This window comes from Silurus meridionalis, chromosome 27, assembly GCF_014805685.1.
Source record: "Silurus meridionalis isolate SWU-2019-XX chromosome 27, ASM1480568v1, whole genome shotgun sequence".
Taxonomy (NCBI): domain Eukaryota; kingdom Metazoa; phylum Chordata; class Actinopteri; order Siluriformes; family Siluridae; genus Silurus; species Silurus meridionalis.
Genome location: NC_060910.1, coordinates 14,525,634 through 14,544,799, shown reverse-complemented (window position 1 = coordinate 14,544,799; position 19,166 = coordinate 14,525,634). Strand labels below are relative to the sequence as shown.

Sequence of the window (19,166 nt, the reverse complement as noted above, 5' to 3'; positions counted from 1 at the left end):
CACTTTTTGTGCAAAGCAATGATTTCTGCACTTGTTTCATTGCAGGTAACCTTAATTAACAGAGGACTAACAATGATTTCAAGCACCACCCTAATTGTAAATCTTCTGCTCTGTTATTCTAAAGCCCTATTCGGATGGGACTAAATTTACAGGGGGCCGTTAGAGAAATTTCTGTTTCTCAGATGTACTTTGTGATTTTAATCCCGTCCGAATCTGCCATGTCTGTCGTTCTCTCACACGACCTCTGTAAAAACTCCAGAGCAAATTACCTACTGTTTTTCAGCAAACCTCTGAGAAATCTAATCCCGTCCGAATGCGAATGTCTGTGATTGCCGAAAATGTTTTTTCCAAAACGCGTTTTCTTGTGTGTTTTGGTCAACGTGAACTACCGTACTAACCCTAGCGTGCCGGTATTCAAATTTCTGCTTTGTCATATGACCATACGCAATCCACGCATCCTGGGCATGTGGTCTTGTGCAACACCCACATGTAAAACACAGACACTCCTACCTCCGTAATAAACACAAAGATGTTAGTCCCGTCCGAATCCATACATGAAATGACAGACGTCGGCTGAAAAAAATTCCAACACAAACTTCGTTTGGAAAACTAGTCCCATCCGAAAAGGGCTTAACTCAATCAGCCTGACAGAGTGATCTCCAGACTTGTCCTCATCAACACACTCACCTGTGTTAATGAGAGAATCACTGACAGCTGGTTCTTTTGTGGCAGGGCTAAAATGCACATGAAATGTTTTTTTTTTGGAAAGCATTCAATGTTTTTTTTATTATTATTTTCATGGCAAAGAGGGAATTTGCAATTAAATATTCATCTGATCAATTTTCATACATTCTGGAGTATATGCAAATTGCCATCATAACTGAGGCAGCCGACTTTGTGAAAATGAATGTTTGTTTCATTCCCAAAATTTTTGGCCACAGCTGCATTGTGCACAGGAAAACTCCCTAATATCCCTTTGTACACTTCAAAGCTATGAACACATTCACACATCATGATTCTATTGACACAGGACTAAATGTGGATTCCTTTGAAGCAAATAAGGGTGGTGTTATACTAACCTTTCAAAATGTAGGTCATAACCACATGCCAAGATTGCCCTCCAAACATTGCGAATGTCCTGTTTGGCTCGATCAACAGTAAACTTATGGAAACCCTCCAGAGTTAAATACTTCTCTTCTGCCACTGAAACGTACATAGATCCAATAATAAGTACAGTTACATAAATACACTATATATGGCTAAAGGTTTGAAGAACTGAGCTGACCATCTCAACCTTTCCCAAATTGTTGGCACAAAGGTGGAAGCGCATAATTTTTGAGAAATATGTTGTATTCTGTATAATTACAATTTTTCATTCGATGGAAACAAAAAGCCCAAACTGGTTTTATCATTTGACCATGTCCCTCTGCAAAAAGGTGAGCTCCATGATGATGTGTGTTAAGACTGGGGTGGAAGAACTAAAGTGTTCCACACAGACTCATGACCTGCCTGAATGGGCAAATCTTCACTGCCACATTCTAAACTATAATGGAAAATGCCTTTCTGGAAAAATACATATTATTTTAACAGCAGAGGGGCAAATACCATTCCAAAAAAGTTGGGATGCTGTGTAAAACGTAAATAAAAACAGAATGCAATGATTTGCAAATCTCATGAACCCACATTTAATTCACAATAGAACATAGAAAATATTTCAATGTAATTTTTATTTAAATTGTAAATCAATGTACGGCTACAACACGTCTCAAAAAAGTTTGGGGCAGGATCATAGCATCCCCTCTTTGTTAACAACAGTCCAAATATGTCTGGGAATTGAGGTGACCAGTTGCTAGAGTTTTTCAGAGAGGAATGTTGGCCCAGTCAAGTCTGATACAGGATTATAGCTGCTCAACAGCTGTGGGTCTTCTTTTTTGTATTGTTCATTTCATGATGTACCAAACGTTTCTATTTGCTTCTTCTTTGTATGAACTTTAACCTGCATTTGTGGATGGAACAATGAATTCTGGAGGTGTTTCTGGGCCCATGCAGTGATTCCCATTACAGATTTCGAGCACAGAAATTTCTACAGATTTTTGGAAACTTTTGATGATACTGTGTACTGTACATGATATGTTACATTGTTCTGAAAAATTTCCACCTATATTTACTTCTGTCAATGTCTGACTCTCTAAGATACTCTTTTTACACCCAATAATATTACTGACCTGTTGCCAATTAACTGCAATATATTCCCCCAGCTGTGTTTTTTTAGTAATGGTTACTTACTCTAGCCTTGTGCTGCCCAATCACAAATATTTTGAGGCCTATTGCAGCCATCAAATTCCATTTTTTCTTAAAACAGTACACTTCCTCAGTTTAAACATTTTATATGTTTTCTATGTTATATTGTGAATATAATATGGGTTTATGACATTTGCAAAATGATTGTATCTTTTTTATTTATATTTTACACAGCGTTCCAATTTTTCAGAAATGCATATCTGGGGTTTTTCTATAGAACATGAGTACATGAAATGATATGGTATGGTGTGGTAGCTGGACATCAAGGGACATAAGCCTTGATTCATGTAAACTTCTTCAAACATTGATAAAAAAAGTATATACAAAAAAGCCAATATAAACCTTCTACTTTCTTTGCAGGTATCTTCTCAGGGTCTTTCTCATCGGGCTTAGCTTTATCTGGAGATTTGGGCTTTAGAACTGGTTTCTTCTCACTTAATGCAGTCCTGGAAAAAAATTAAATATGAATTAAAATTTGGACAGAAAGATGACAAGATGACATGCATTCCTATTTTAGTCTATGTGCAGCTTGTATAGCAGTACAGATTTACTGTCCTCTAAATTTAAAATACAGCCATTATTGTCAAAATAACTGGCAACAAAAGTGACTACACCCTAAGTGATAACAGCTGTACATTGTGTAACCATGCAAAGCCCCATTTCCTATTCATCATGTTCATGTTTTTGTCTGCTTGACAGGACGATACAAATTTGTGTTAGATTTGTGTTGTATTAGAGCAGTTAAAATGTGGTGCTTTGAGTACAATTCAGACCACTGGATGTTCAACATGGCACCTCATGGCAAAAAGACTCTCTGAGGATTTGAGAATTAGAATTGTTGCGCTCCACAAGATGCTGAGGCTATAAGATCGATAACACTCTAAATTTGAGTTACAGTACAGTGGCCAGGGTCATACAGAGGTTTTCCGAGACTGGTTCCACTTTGAACAGACCTCGCAAGGGTCTCTTTGATGGCAAAGAAGTTGAGACCTTGTGCTGTGCATCATTGCTTTAGATGTTGCAGAAGTGAAAGGTCTGCTCGTCAGTAATCAGACCATCTGCCACACACTGCAACAAGTCTGATTGCAGGCCGTTGTCCCAGAAGGAAGCCTCTTCTGAAGCTGCTCACAAGAAAACCCACAAACAGTTTGCTGAAGAACAACCTGTCCAAGAGCATGAATCACTGGAACCACGTCCTGTTAGACTAAAATAAACTGGTTTGGCTCAAATAGTGTCAGCATGTGTGGTAATGCTGAGGAGTACGAAGAAAATTTTTTTGCCTACAGTCAAGCATGGTGGGGTGGTAGCATCATGGTCTGGGCTGCATAAATGCTGCTTCATTTAGGAAAAAATGAATTCCAACATGTATTGTGACATTCTGTAGCAGAATGTCACAATGCCCTCCCTTCACCTCCAAGATAACATCTGCCTTGCTGAGGAGGCTGAAGAATGGATGGAGTGGCCGAGTATGTCTCCAAACCTGAACCCTATTGAGCACCTGTGGGGCATCCTTAAGTGCAAAGAGGAGAAGTGTCATGTGTCTAACATCCAGCAGCTTTGTGATATAATTATAGAGGAGTGGAAGAAGATCCTAGCAACATATATATGTTGCTCAATGTATTTTTATTTATAGTCAATTTAGCTTTTCTAACAGCACTTATGTTCTCAAAAAAGCCTAATGTACAATTACAGTTTGTGACATACCGTACACTGTTGAGAACAGACTTCTCTTTGATAGGGGGCTTGATGATGGATCTCTTTGTGCTGACCACTTTGCTTTGTTGCTGCTCCTTGCCTGGCTTACTGTACCTGCACCTGTTGGCTTTGACTATGCCATATTTGCGAAGAATCTTCAGAAAAAAAAAAGTTTGTATGTTTAAGACCAGCAGGCAAAGATGACTAAGAATTAGAAAACAGTAAAATAAATATTTTAAAATATTTTAAATATACATAAACACATAAATGCTAACCTGTGTGAGCTGATCCTCAAACACTTTTTTAGGAGGTCGTATGTGGTTGAAGAATACATGCAGAAGGTTACCAGGTGACTGCGAGCTGATCTGTTCTTTACTCAGATATATGTCAGACACTTTTAAGGGCTTGGCTGGAGTAAGGTTTAGTATCTGTTCAGAGTGTACACAGCTCTTAAAGATGTCAGCTAACACGTCTCGTGCCCCAGGGACCAATTTGTCTCCTATGTGAATTTGACATATAGATTAGAAGGTTGTTTAATGTATCAAGCCTTAGACTAAAGGACAGTATAATTGTGGACTTTAGGTTATGCATATTTAATCCATTTTTACAAGCCATCTTATTATATATACATTACAGCTCTCATTCTATTTCTCTGTAGATTTTTATTTTATTTAAATATTATTCTAAAATTATACTCTTAAGCAAAATGTAAGAATTCCAACCTCTGATGGTTTTATCAAGAAAGTAGTCTTCAAGTGCAGAACTGCCTTGTGTATCAAACAGGCTTTGATTAACACTCGAGACAGTCAAGATTTCTTCAGTGGTTATTTCCATTAATTCCTCCTCTCCTTCAAGGCTGGACAAGCCAATGAGATCACTGCTGTTGAAAAGACTTGCACGAATCTTCTCTACCTTGGCCCTGGCCCGTACCTGTAAGTAAGAGAAAGTCATCTTCCATTTGACAATGACCAAGATTGTGGCCTTTCAAGTAAAACATTCTTTCAACTTACCTCTATAACAGCATAGCCTTTAATGGGACATGCCAAGCTGGCATTACTGTCTACTGAGGTGACTGCATACAAGGATCCCCCTTCTAATACTGAAACTGCCTCTCCACTATCAAGTTGCTCCCCAAAGCTACCGACACTACCAAGGCTTCCTGTGCTACAAAGAGAGATATCAAGGCTTTCCTGACTGGACACTATACAGGGCTCTCGAGGTGCTTGTTGCTGGGAAGGGGCTACAGGTTGTGTCACAGTGGAGGCTAATAGTTCCTGGTCCACAGAATGTTCACTAGCAGCTCTGGAGACCCCCTGAGAGGAGCTGCAGATAGAGGTCTGGCTAGTTGAAGCTGATGCAGTCATGCTCAGAGCTGGTGTTGCACTACTGGAACAATCTGGACTTTCCATACTGCCTGTGGGATGTTTATCTGCCCTATCACCTTGGGATCCTGTGCTCTGAATTCCCACCACAGCTTCTTTAGTCTGCTTTTGGACTGCTGTCTGAAGGGGAATAAAGATTTCATCTTTGAAGAGACCCCCATGTGCATTGCAAGCCCTTCGGATTGCATTACGCACAACAGCTTCTTCCAAATGAGTTGGAATACCAGAGAGCACCAGCAGGCGACTATGAGCGGTTGGACTGACTAGAGCCTGGCAGGCATCTGCTACTGCATCCCCAGTCACACTCAACCCTTGGGGGTCCTTGTATGTTAGGTGCCGTATAATCATGAGTAATGTCAACCCACGGTGAAACCATAACATGTCTTCTGGCTTTCCACCAGTCACATTCAATAAAGCACTATCACTTTCTGAAAGCTTTGTGCCGCTCACAGAACCTCGTTTTCCTGAAGCTGTGGCTGCAGCAGCTATGGCTGCTGTTGCCCGGTCTCGCTTCAGCTTCACTTTCTTTCGTTTTGATAACAAGCTTGGGCTTTGTGGGGTTTGGCCTGGTGATGATGATGAAGAGGATGAAGAATCACTAAGATTGGGTGTGGTTGATGAGGAAATATTGCTTACAGACGTCCCTCCACTGGCCACATTAAGCTGCAAAGTAACCTCTGCCACAGCTAGGCACACCTCCATAAGGGCATGGAAATATGTGGAGAAACGGTTTTGTTCAGATGATAGTGCTAAGGAACTTCCTGAGGTGCTTCCATTTGCCAACCCCCAACTTTGAGTTTCACGGTCATAAAGCTTTCTGAGCTCTGTCTGGAGAGAGATGAGTACTGCCAAGCATGGATTGAGAAGTAGCGCAATTGAGCTTGACAGGCCTGAGGAACCCTTGTGTTGTTCCAAGTGATGGATCTTGCGGAAAAGCTCAGCAAGTAGGTGAAAGATGAACTCCTTGATACAAGGGGCAAGATCAGTAGTCCACAGAAGCCCACCTAATGGAAAAAAGGAAATTAGCAAATAGAATTATCTTACTATATATTTTATGTATGTTTTTTTGAGAACATGCTCTACACAAAGATTTTATTTTCTTTGTACCAATGCCTATTAGTCAAAATACTAAACAATAATACTAAATTTGATCATTTCAAAAACACTTTAGAAACAAATGGGGATAAGCATCCTTACCGAATAGCTCCACAACCTGGAGAAGCACAGAAGGAGGAATAGTGTCCAACTCTTCTTCTGAATGCTCATTATTTTCACGTACTGTCCATGTCAGCAGCTGTTCAGCAAAAGCCATGGCCAAGGGAAACTCAACCGGCAGAGAATGCAGTTCTAGGACAACCCCAGGAGGTGGGGACACTCCTAGTAAAACAAACCATGAGTATAGTTGGCACTATAGTTTTATATTGCGCATGTATTTTCAATTCTGTGCAATTAACAGTAGGTCAGCAGTTTCTGTAAACTTAAAGCAGCCCTTCTGGTAACAATATCCAGGCAATGTTCAAGTTACAGAGATCACATGTTTTTGCTTTTTTTATGATTAGTGCTTTGTGATCTGAATCTACATGATATTTATTAAATAACTGCATGGATGTTTACCTAATAAATATTCCTAATAAAGAGTGTGTGTGTGTGTGTGTGTGTGTGTGTGTGTGTGTTATAACACACTGAGAGACTGTTAACATGGTTCCTGCAGCTCCTTTTTCTCACCTTAAAGGGGGTGCTTATGAGCTGAAGACATAGAGTAATATAATCCTGTTAGAACAAGAAAAAGGGAGTCTGCTAAGGAGAGGGAGGAATGGCCCACCTGATTTGGGACTTGAAATTGTCTCTTGGGAAATGTTCGTTTATTGCCCAGTTTAAGAATTTAAACTTAAATTTTCTTTGACGAACCCATAACGCTGTTGCCAAGAAAAATTAAAAAGCACGAGTTTTGGAAACCTGTCTGTGCTTATATGATTTCTGTTGCAACTGGAGTTAGCGAGCTCTCCCTTCACCCAGACTCAACGCGTTACAACGGCTTGTATCTAAACAGTAGCCGACCAAAAAAAGTCATTGTTCACTGTCTTCCTCCTTCCTTTCACAACAATTTCTCTCAGGAGTTTATCTTTTGACATCGTCGTGCGGTTAAAAATCACCAGATGGAAGTTTTTTCTCCCGATGCCGTGCAGCCCAGAACACAGGTGAGGTGCGTTTTTTCGCTTCCGTTCGGAAATTTCATTGGTCTAATGTTATAGGGTTCAGTTTTTTGGCTTGAAGTTTGTGAAACCGTTCAAAACGTGGGAAAAAAGTAGTGGCTTATAGTCTGAAAAATACGGTATGTTGGATGAATACCATGGCATATAGATGCTGCTAAAGCATCGACCTGTGTGAATTCCTGTTTGCTGAGGGTGCTTAACAAGGATTGTATCTATATAGTATTTTTGGGAGAATCAGCATTACATGTTGATTACCTTGTTGTGTTTTTGCAAACCTTCTTGTTGTGGTGGATTTGGGATTAGCCTACTGCAGTGGTCCCCAACCTTTTTTGCGTCATGGACCGGTTTAACGGCGGACAATATTTTCACGGACCGGTTTAATGTCAGACAATATTTTAACGGATTGGCCTTTAAATAAATATATACAACAAAATAAAATGATACGACGCAAAAAAACTGATATTTTCTAAATATAATAATAAACATGAATCCACTGTGTTATTGTTCATTTTGCTTGCTTGGGGGTTTGAATTTAGCAGTAATGTATTATGTGTTGGCAGCTGGAGCAGCTCCTTTAAAAAGTTAGCGGATGTAGGTAAGACATGTGACCGAGGCATCATGACATGTATCAAGAGTGAGTCATAAACAGCTGTGGTGAAGAGAATCCGGGAATTTTCCAAAATAAAACATCTTTCAGAATCAGATAATAAATAAAACGGAAATAATGTAAGTGTAACAGACTTTATCATAAGTTATGTATTCTTTCTGTACGGCCCGGTACCAATTGACCCACGGACCAGTGCCGGTCCGTGGCCTGGGGGTTGGGGACCACTGGCCTACAGGATTCAGACAGTGAACTATGAACACTTCGCTTACACACCAGCATCTTCCAGATAAGAACTACTGTTGCTTTATTTTATGGGGCCATGTTTTGTGGTATAATTCATCTCTGATTTGTGAATTTAACTATTACTAATATTTACAGTAACACACAACACACATCTTTAAACATCTTGAATTTCCTGATTGGTTGTCTCGCTTCTTTTCCTTTTTATTACTGGTATATAAAAAATAATTTATAAAGTCTGGTTGAACAAACATTGAGTCCTCCCTAAAATAGATGTATAAACAAACATTTTGTGTGACATAGTGGTGGTTATAGTGTATGTGTGTGTAGGTTTATTATCCTGCTAAACGACACCACTGCCATTAGGGAATTTGTTGCCATTGAAAGGGTGTACTTAGTCTAATTCAAAGAAGGTAATATGTATCAAGTACATGCATGCAAGAACCAAATGTTTCCCAGCAAAACTTTGAAGAGCAAAGAAAATAAAGTTTCCTCAAAGAAGGTTGGGTACCACCTAATGACATCTGTTTCTGGATGAACGCTCTGGTCACATAAAGGAGTAACCCAGGAAAGAACCTAACAGGTATTCTGTAATGCATAGTCCGGTTTACCAGGGGCATCCAGGAAAGAGTAGATGACAACTGAGAAAGATTGTTATCGTTGGAGAGACCTCCAGAAAAGACTGGCATGGGCACACCAGGCTAGTAATCTACTGTGCACCACTCACAAGAGGGCATAATTCAAGCTACAAAGGATCAGGATGAGCAACATGCCCAAAGTCTCTCAAGGGGGTGGGTGGAATGAGGACCCAGTGGAACAGTCATAGTATTGATAATGGCTAGGTCAGGAAATTTGGCTACTAGAAAGCTGAAGCAAAAAATCATTGACAGGCTCTCACAGCAAGATGCCATTGTGGCAAGAACATCAGATGGCTCAAGATACATCAAAGCAAGTCAAGGAGTAGAACAGTGACCTTAACCTAGACCTATTTTCAGGTGAGACGAAGGAGAACTCCAGCTAGGAGGCACACAACAGAGGAGGACATCTCTTCCCACTTGAGTCACCTCAGGACTAGTCCCTATTAATTTTCTCCTACCCTAGTGTTGTGGAAAGAGAGGATCAATTGGTCAAAGAAAGATTTTTCCTTATTAAGCAGAAAGAGCAGCTACATAGCCACATCGACTACCAAACAGAAGGGAAAGAAAGATGCATAATTTAAGAAAGGAAATAAAAGCGCTCAGCAAACCGTTTAAAACCAGCTCGCCTACTGAAAACGAAGGGATTAAAGCTAATAGGCCTACTGCGGAAAAAGCTGTGCAAGCTTTTCAGGAAAGAACACCTTAGGCAACAGAGGAGAACAAAAGAAAAAAGGAGAGCACAGTTGGTTTTACCTGTATGTTTTCACAATGACTCCTCTCGGCCAACCAAGTCTGGCATATTAACCAGCCAAAAGGAGGAAGTAGGAAAAAAAAAGAATAATTGCTCATGAAGTCCCCAGCAGGATCCATGGTCTTGGTGACTTTTAGAGCATTCATAGACCAGAAAAAACAGTGGTTATGCTGAATGTGAAGGAAATCCAAGATATCATCAAAAAAGCAAAATCTTTAGGCACCCCAGAGCAAAGTATAAGTATACCTTATATCATATAAGGTATACAAAAAAGTTGCATCAGCAAGTTTGTATACATCAGGATCTTCAGATCACTATCCTCTTTAACAAAAATTGTGTTGCATGTTCAAGCAAGATAATGTAGTCACTTAGGCAAGGTTGTCATTTAATGCCAGAATGTCCAGAAGGCTGATGATCAGGAGAGGTCATTCCATTTATTGAGGACATGCTCTATAAAGTGCTTGGGGAAGTGGTTCCCTTCTACATCTGATTAGGATAAATGCAGCTCGCTCAATCAACTGTAATTGAGGAATTCAAGGTGGCAAATGCATAGTTGTGCTAAGTTTAAAAGATTCCAAAGACATCTGGGTGAAGCAAGCAGCTACTAAACAGGCAGAAAGAGCAAAGTTAAGTGACATCATTGATTACATCTGAACAGGATGCCAAGACTTGGGATTGATACATTTTCAACAGTTTGGAAATGCAAGTACTATGACCAGACGAGGCATGGTGCAGGCAGAAGTATAAACTCAAGAGGAGCAGGGGCATTTGTCCAGTGCAGTGGACCAGGCATCTCAAGGAGCATTGACAAAATGGGATCTGGCCAAGCGTCAGATCACATGGAGAGAGTTATGGAGACTGGAGCCCTAATGCACCTCCTTCCACTTTGAGGAGGCTCACGAGAGGAAGGCTTTGAAATATCAGCCATTAATTCCGGAGTGTAAAAACAAAGGTTGGCATACATGGGTGTTTTCTGTGGAGGTAGATTGTAGAGGTTTTACTGCTAAATCAGTAAGGCAGCTCATTACAGCTTTAGGCATGCACGAGCAAAGCAAGAAACATGCTGCTCATAGGAGGCTGAGCAAGCTTCACGCTGGATATAGAGTAAGAGAGAGGAAAAAAGATGGAAGCCAGAGGCAGATGGGCAGTGATTTTGCCACCACAAATTATTTGCCTCAATGCTTTGTTTAGTCCATTTAACAGCACACAGAGCACTTTTTTCCACACAGACCATTATTATTGATGCTGGACAGGTAAACACAGAAATAAAGTCATAATTGCGAGGAATGAAGTCGTAATTGTGAAAAACAAAACTCAGATATGCGAGGAACTGTATTTATTTATTTAATATGGTGGAAATGGGCTTGCATAGATTTAGGCCAAAGAAAACAACAGAAAGTTTCCAAAGTTTGGGATCATTTCAAATTAAAATAATCTAACACTAACAAACTAACACAATAACATAAAGAAAGCACCATAAAGTGTGTTTACTTCTTTAAGGGTAATCTGAAATTTATTTGTATATTTATTTATTTATTTTTTTTTTTATGTATATATTTGTATTTACATTTTAATTTAATATTGCAACTAAATGCATTAAATGGGTTTAGTTTTCAGATAATCTTGTATGCAATTTCAGCAATACAATGTAAATTTTTTAAAAAGGAAACAAATGATCTATTGTCTTATTTCTCTTGTATATTTACTATTGCTCTTTAAGTAAGAAAAAGTACTTCTTATCGATTACCCAATTAATTGATGGAATAATCGTTAGCTACACTCCTAGTTACATAAAGGAGTAACAGAGGAAAGCACCTACCATGTATTCCAAAATGTAATGGTTATTATGTTATTACCGTGTGTACACTTATATACGTTTGGTCAAAGTAAATCTTTATACTGTTAAATTAACTAGTTTGTTGCATATAAACAAAAAGAACATGCATGTGTCTCTCAAAAATGGTAAAAGACTTGGTCTTCCTAAACGTATGACAGGCACTATACACACTATATATAGTAAATTTTGTGTATAACTACAACTTACCCAGTTTTATGTGGACTTTATCAGTTGGTATAATGATGCTAGGGTACTGGTTGGTTGTGGGAGGAGGTATAAGGCCTGTATTTGAAGGTGAAGCATCCAGGGGATAGCACACAGTCTCCATCAGATTCAGCTGGCCATTACATCTGACCTTGTGGCCCAACCCATACATCATTATACGAGCCCAGGGTGCCTTATACAAAGAGGAACTAAAAGACAATATAAATTCAAAAAAGATGTTTTTTTGATGGCCTACTGGATTACTGGAAAAATAATAAAAAAAATAATTTAATTAAAACTAGGTTTTAATTAAAAAAATAATTTTTAATTAAAACCCAGTTTTAAATACTAGTACTGTATAAGCATCTGTGAAGAAAATGGTCACTTACTCCTTGCGGCATCCAAGCTGATTCTCTTTACAAGAAACCACCACAAATGCAGCACCAGGGAAGCTGACATCCATGCTGACCTTTGACTCTGATATTGGAAACTCTTCTGATGTGAACTGCTCCGGAGCATTCTTAATTTTCAAGAATAGAAAAATATTTATTATATATTAAATGTCATATTTATTGCCAAAATCAAATGACTGATTTTAAAATGACTGATGTTCAGCCGATGTAGACCATCCACTTCAAGGTTTTATGTGCTCTGCAATCAGAGATGTTTTTCTGCTTACTTGTAAAAAGTTCTTACTTGAGTTATTTTAGACTTTGTTTGTGTTATCTTGTCATTTATTTACAATGTGTTTTGCCCTGCAGACCCACCAAACAAGGTTGTTTTTTGTTTTTCACACCATTCTGTGTAAATTCTAGACCCTTTTGTGTGGAAAATCCCAGGAATATAACTTTCTGACACCACTTTTGTGACTGGCAAAACTAAACTCTACTGTTAATTTCTGCAACTAAGCTAACTGGGCTATTTTTTTTTTTTTTTAGCTAATTGTACATTTGAAAACATGTTTTAATTCATACAGTCATACTAATGTGACATTCTAGTCGTAATAAATTAATTAAAATATTCTTTTTAACTGTACTGTACATTTTTTGGTCATAATTTATATGAATAAGCCAGAGGTACCCAAAAGGTGTGTATGCTGATAAATATCAATAAATTGTCAACACTCTAGAGATTACATGACATAATGAAACATAACAGATTGGTCACTTAGTGCTGGATCTAATTAAATGCAAAAAAGATGATGTGGGAAAAGAAACAGAAATGCATTCTTCTACTATGCAGTGGTATTCTTAATTAAATAACTGCTTTCTGTGATTTATCAGATATGTTTGTGATAGAAGAATAAAAATGCAACAAATTTCAATTTGATTTACAATATATACTGGTTTACAGAAAACCTGACTTGAAAATGGAAAGCTACAAAAAAAATACTGAATGCAATATTGAAAAAAGTAGTCAAAATGCTTTATATTTTTTTGATGTTCTGGCTTACAATTTAAGCTATTTTGACACTTTTCAAAAATGTGTATAGATGCGTTTTCAATTCTGATAGATGCAAGTCATGACAAACATTTTTATTATTCTATTCCAAAATGTTTTACATTTAGTAAGTGTGATCAGATGTCTGATAACATCTAAATGTTTTGTTTTTAAATTTAAAGGACACCCAATCAACATCAATTCTAAATAAAGGAAATGATTATACAACTCACTGCAGTCACAGGGGGTTAATTATCTATAGTTCAGATAATCTACTGTTATTATATATACAGTGGAACCCGGTTATGTCAATGTCCTAGGGGGTCGCCAAAAAGCATCGAGGTAACCGATGATCGAGATAAACGAAAATCAAAATGGCGGCAGTATATTAACGTGCTTGAAATTTCTTTATGTACATGATGTGCGTTAATAAATGAGAATGTGCATGCACGTGTTTTTGAAGGGGTTTTTACACAACAGCGTTGCCGTGATTTGTTTGATGAAGGCATGCTATAAAAATACATACAGTACATGTTTATCTGTCAGGAATCCACCTGCCACGCCCCCTTCGGCCCCCTTCAGCGTGTCAGGTGCTTTCTCGGCCGCTTTCTCTGACGCTCCGCTTTAATAGCGCACATATGGTGCTCGTTTATCATCATCACCAGCTCCTATTTAAACTTCCACACTCTCACTGTCCGTTATTGTTGGTATATGTTGGTTTACGGCGGTCGTTGTTATCGCTCATGTGTATCCCGGTACGTGCCTTCCACGTTCCGCGCCGCCAATCGCGGCTTTCGCCTCCCGTTCATCGCATAACATTTAACAACAAAAGGCATATGTGCACTATCTAACAGCAGAGATTCACCAGTATACAATACAACACCTGTAGCATCTGTATCCTTGATTTTTCTGCCACTTTCGCGAGTTCTTCTGCGGCTGCACCGAGATAACCAACGTTAAATGGCAAATTTTTCCCCCCTTGTGCTAGAGATATCAGGGTTCGGCAAAATAAAAGAATCGACATAACCGATAAAAAATGCGAGAATTTGGCGGTTCCACTTCAAAAACGTCGACTTAATAGGGTTGTCGAGGTAACCGAGGTCGAGATAAGCGGGTTCCAATATATATATATATATATATATATATATATATATATATATATATATATATATATATATATATATATATATAAATTACTATTTATATTTATTTACTTTAATTTATGACACATTTTAAAATGCACAGTTTTGTTCAATTTCTTTCCACCACCTAATTTATGTATATTGCATCATTACACAGCTGCAGTTTTGCAACTTTATACAGTACTTACATGTGAAATGCATGTGGAAAGTGGAGTGAACTATAAAAAATGACAAAGCATCAAAAAAATTATTTTTAGAATGATGGTAGGATGAAACCAGACAACTCTAAATACCTGGAGGAAACAACAGATCTGCTTGGTCAGCTCCAGTAAGCTGTCCTCTCCCTGGTGCAAAGCTCTGCTGATAGCCACAGTCAGCCACTCCCGAATAGTCTGTGCATTACCCTGGTAGAAGAGTTCAGTTGGGGAGCAGCTTTGACCTTTCAGGTTGTGAAGCATAGACTGGGCAAGCAAGATGGAGCTTGAGCTAATCGAGCCATCTGTAGGTGTACAATATCCATATGCTTTTACCGTTTACAATTTTACTACAATTACAATTTTTAAAGTCAGTCATTCTATTTGTTAGAGAAATCTAGAACACCAACAGAAGTATGGTATTTGTATGCATGATCTTTATACCTTTATCTTAATTGCTTTATTTTTATATTTGTTTATTATTTTATTATATTTAATTATATTATTTATTTGCAGTTTTAACAACCTTTTATGAAGTGTTATCTAAATCAGATTTGCTGATAACCAGCTGTTTTACTTCCATTCTTCCATCCAAATTAGGTTTACCTGGCAGAGGTGGAGCCAGTAACTGATTAGACAAAAGCCCCAGGTGTTCAAGTGTAATGTCACGCACTGCAGGGATGTGGAAGAGGCGTGTAAAGGTGTGAGGACTCTTGGGTGCAAAGATATTGAGCAATGCCATACGACAATACAAACGAGCCAAAGCACTCTCACAACGCAGCAGTTCCCTGAAACACACACACACACACACACACAATTAGACTGAATGGTATATAAAAACACCTGTTGTGCAGAATTGTGGATAGGCAAATCAAATAATTTACAAAATGTTTAATTGTTAAGCTTAGTGATTAAGTGAGAACCTATAAGCACATGTATAAGTGTATGATGGTTTACAAATAAAGATGTTTGTCTTCAACCTGTGAATTTGAAAGTTGCTGCTATCCAAAGACACAAGGCCATTAGCTGCAGTTCTGCGGGAACCTACTGGTGGGCGCTCCAGCATCTCAATGGGGTACCAGTACCTGACCAACACACCTTCACTGCGTAGATACGTCTCCACTTGGACCAAATCATTTACCTAGACAGATATAAACACAGCAGTGTACTCTAGTTCTGAATGTTCTGAAACCAGAATTTATGAATAAACAAAAATGTATGATATAAGTTGCCACTTGGACAAGGAACCACACAACTGCAATTACATTTAAATTTGCCAATTAAATTAAAAAAATTAAAATTTACAGACTTAAAATTTACCTTTTGCTTGTATTTTACAAAGAAGTTTTAACTGTTAACAGATGATATTGTATGATGTTTTTATAATACATAAAAGAACTGGGCTATTTTTTAAAAAAGCAATACGCTCATGTCACCAAGGGACAAAATCACTATAATGCATGACTGCTCATGTTTTATTATTTTGAAATTAAAAAAAATTTTTTAAACAAATGCACAAACAGGGTTTTAAAGATACATTCCAAAGTTCTAGATATCAATTCTAGAATTCACAATTGAAGATGTATCATGTACCACTACATTTACAATGAAAAGTAGCAGAAGTAGTTTGCATTTGGTGGCTTATACTCTAAGCTTTGTTTTAATTTTACATAAAATATAGTGCAGGGGTGTAATTATAAGGTCTGGTGAGTACAAAATTTGTATACATAATTTGGCAGTCCTAGCCCACCATCATGCTCAAGCAGCAAATGAATTGGTGTTGGTGTTTGTGTGTGGCTTTTACAGCAAGAGGGTAGATATGTGAAGAGGTAATATGAGTACAAAATGTGAACTAGCATTAGACAGTAAAACATCATGTTATGGAATCATATCTGTAAACTAAAAAAAACAAACAATACCACAGTTCACTTTAAAATCAACTTACACTATCAACATCAAGCACTACTCCATGAAGGCCAAAGGTTTTGAGCATGCCTCGAATGGCAAACTTTGGTAAAGACGTTCCTCCCATGGTGCTGCCAGTGTTGTTGCAGTCAGGACAGCGTATAACCACTGTTAGTCCTGAAACAACAAGGATTCAGTCATTTTTAAGATTATAACTATTTTCTATAAAAACTTTCTATAGAAAATCAATTTTATAGAAAATGTTATACAAATGCAACCAAGTTAAAACTGCAGTGACACAGGTTACTACCTACAGCTCATTGGGCTCAGTGTGTCCATTTGATTTTAACAGGGCAAAGCTTTACAGCAAGTATATTTATTCTTCACCGACACAAAAAAAATACAAAAATTTAATTGTTCAATACAAAAGGCAGATTTGTGGATTTAATACTGTTATTACTTATTTAGTTACCCATATACAGTGGTACCCCGCTTATCGACCAGCTCGGACATCGACCTTTTCGCTTAGCGAACAGTTTTTCGACCGAAATTTGCGCCCGCTGAACGACCAAATGCCCGTCTATCGACCTTTTTTACCACGACCCACGTGGAGCATTTTTTTTTTTACTTTTGTAATGTTTTTAATTTATACTTTTTACTGTATTATTGTCAGAAATCCACCTGCCACGTCCCCTTCGGCTGTCAAAACCTCCGCTTTCCCTAAAGCCCCCGGCTTCAACCATGCACACCTGGGGCTCATTATTCACTCATCCCCAGCTCCTATATAAACCCCTCCACACTCCTTGTCGGATATTGTTGGTATGTGAAGGTGTTTGGTGCATGTTTGTCTGTGTTCTCCCTGTCAAACGTATTCCTATGCGTTTCTTCCTTTCCAGACTCCACGCGCTCTCCATGGCTGCGCTTTCTTTCCAAAGCACACCCTGGATTACCTTTTTCCTCCCGTGTGTTCGCCTGTGGACCTTGCCCCTCCAGGGTGTACCACGGATATCTCTCTCTTGTTCGTTGGGATTCTATGGACTGCCGTGTGTGTGTGTGTTTTTGTGTTAAACTCTCCGTGTTTTCGTTAAACCAAAGCGAACTGTGCTCCGGCTTTGCCTCCGCTCATTACGCTGCATAACAATTATATACAGTATTATTTATGTACCTGTATTATTTAGTATTAATACTGCTAAAAACAGGGCAAATGTTAATAAATGGGTATCGGTGGAGGTCGGGAATGGATTAATTGGTTTTCCATTATTTCTTATGGGATAATTACATTCGCTCTTCGACCTTTTCGCACCGGTTTTAAGGAACGGATTAAAGTCGATAAGCAGGGTACCACTGTACCTATTATTACCCAAATACTACCTAGAGAGCTGCATTCACACTTCGAAAAGTTTAAATACTATTTTCTAGTAGTTTTCATGTATTTCATTTAGAACATTCAGTTTATTTGAGGAATGTGTTTGTGTACCTTTGCGGACTTTGTCAATGGTAAATTTACTGGCCTCGTCCTTAATGTCCTCAATAGTGGGAAGGTAAAGATCACGAGGAATGCCACCATTCTCTTCATATAGGAACTCCACTGTCTGTCGTGCAATATCCACCATTCCTTTATTGAGATAAAAAAGCAAAATGACACACACTGTGAGATACAACTTAATGAAATAACTATCATAGAAAAACAACTTCTAGTCTATTTGAGTAATTTATAGTCTATTATTTAGGACCTTTACCTGTTAAATATTTGTCATCTGAATGCTGATGTTAGCTAAATTGTTGCAATGGTTACGAAAATTACTGACAGCAAATTACTGACATATGGATCAATAATCAGTTTTACTATATAGCTTATACTGATTTCTTTTTACGACAAAGATTTAAATTAAGGTCTTGAAGTCTGAAGTCACAATAAAAATCTGGTTGACACTGAAATTGAGTTTATTAGCATAGATCATCTGTTTGTCATGAAAAATATGTACTGAGTACTGAATGCTTAATTAAATAACCCTACATTTAGTGGCTTTGTAGGCATGTCTGTACTAACTATAGCCTATCTAGTGCTTTTGTCAGCACCCTATTATCGGTCAATGATGCGAAAGAGACCACCATATAGTATTGGGATGCCAGAATATTCTCAGAACAATGATGTTAATATAGTAGAGGTGGGGTTGTTTGTGTGGTACAGGTTTATTATCAGTACAGTGGTGATGCCAAGGTTTTAAAAACAAGACCTGCCACATAATAGAGCATAATTATGAAGACGGTAAAAATGTCTAACTGTACACCTACATCATATACCAAAATAGGTGGCTTAAATAATAAATAAAACTGTGAGGTTAACAGGAGTTAATTGCAACAATTTCGCAAATCTAGAAAGTGCACATACATGATAATAGACATAATATTATAATGATAATATGATATGATAATGATAATAGACATATGTTCTTCAAAATAAGTCTGGTAATTTTTCTGGAGGAGTAATAGTCACATTCTTTTATTGATTTCTTTTACGTTTTCTCAGGGAGTTTACTGAGTCAATGTCCAAAGTTGAAAGTGCTATATAAATACAAATAAATACAATATACTTTTTTTTGAAAATTTTGTATAC

General features: G+C 38.0%; 1 protein-coding gene across 7 annotated transcripts in view; it reads right to left on the bottom strand.

The window, feature by feature from the left end:
* LOC124381024 (probable E3 ubiquitin-protein ligase HECTD4) overlaps nucleotides 1–19,166 on the bottom strand; it is a 91,408-nt gene that overhangs the window by 9,300 nt on the left and 62,942 nt on the right. For all 7 annotated transcript variants that reach the window (XM_046842397.1, XM_046842400.1, XM_046842402.1 and 4 more), the window contains exons 53-66: nucleotides 18,027–18,164; nucleotides 16,590–16,726; nucleotides 15,625–15,785; nucleotides 15,251–15,432; nucleotides 14,744–14,949; nucleotides 12,258–12,388; nucleotides 11,872–12,077; nucleotides 6,576–6,755; nucleotides 5,007–6,382; nucleotides 4,719–4,926; nucleotides 4,272–4,495; nucleotides 4,006–4,151; nucleotides 2,644–2,747; nucleotides 1,080–1,203 (exon numbers count right to left, since the gene is read on the bottom strand). In XM_046842397.1, coding sequence (XP_046698353.1) covers nucleotides 1,080–1,203; nucleotides 2,644–2,747; nucleotides 4,006–4,151; nucleotides 4,272–4,495; nucleotides 4,719–4,926; nucleotides 5,007–6,382; nucleotides 6,576–6,755; nucleotides 11,872–12,077; nucleotides 12,258–12,388; nucleotides 14,744–14,949; nucleotides 15,251–15,432; nucleotides 15,625–15,785; nucleotides 16,590–16,726; nucleotides 18,027–18,164 — 3,523 coding nt within the window. The remainder of the gene's footprint in view (nucleotides 1–1,079; nucleotides 1,204–2,643; nucleotides 2,748–4,005; nucleotides 4,152–4,271; nucleotides 4,496–4,718; nucleotides 4,927–5,006; nucleotides 6,383–6,575; nucleotides 6,756–11,871; nucleotides 12,078–12,257; nucleotides 12,389–14,743; nucleotides 14,950–15,250; nucleotides 15,433–15,624; nucleotides 15,786–16,589; nucleotides 16,727–18,026; nucleotides 18,165–19,166) is intronic.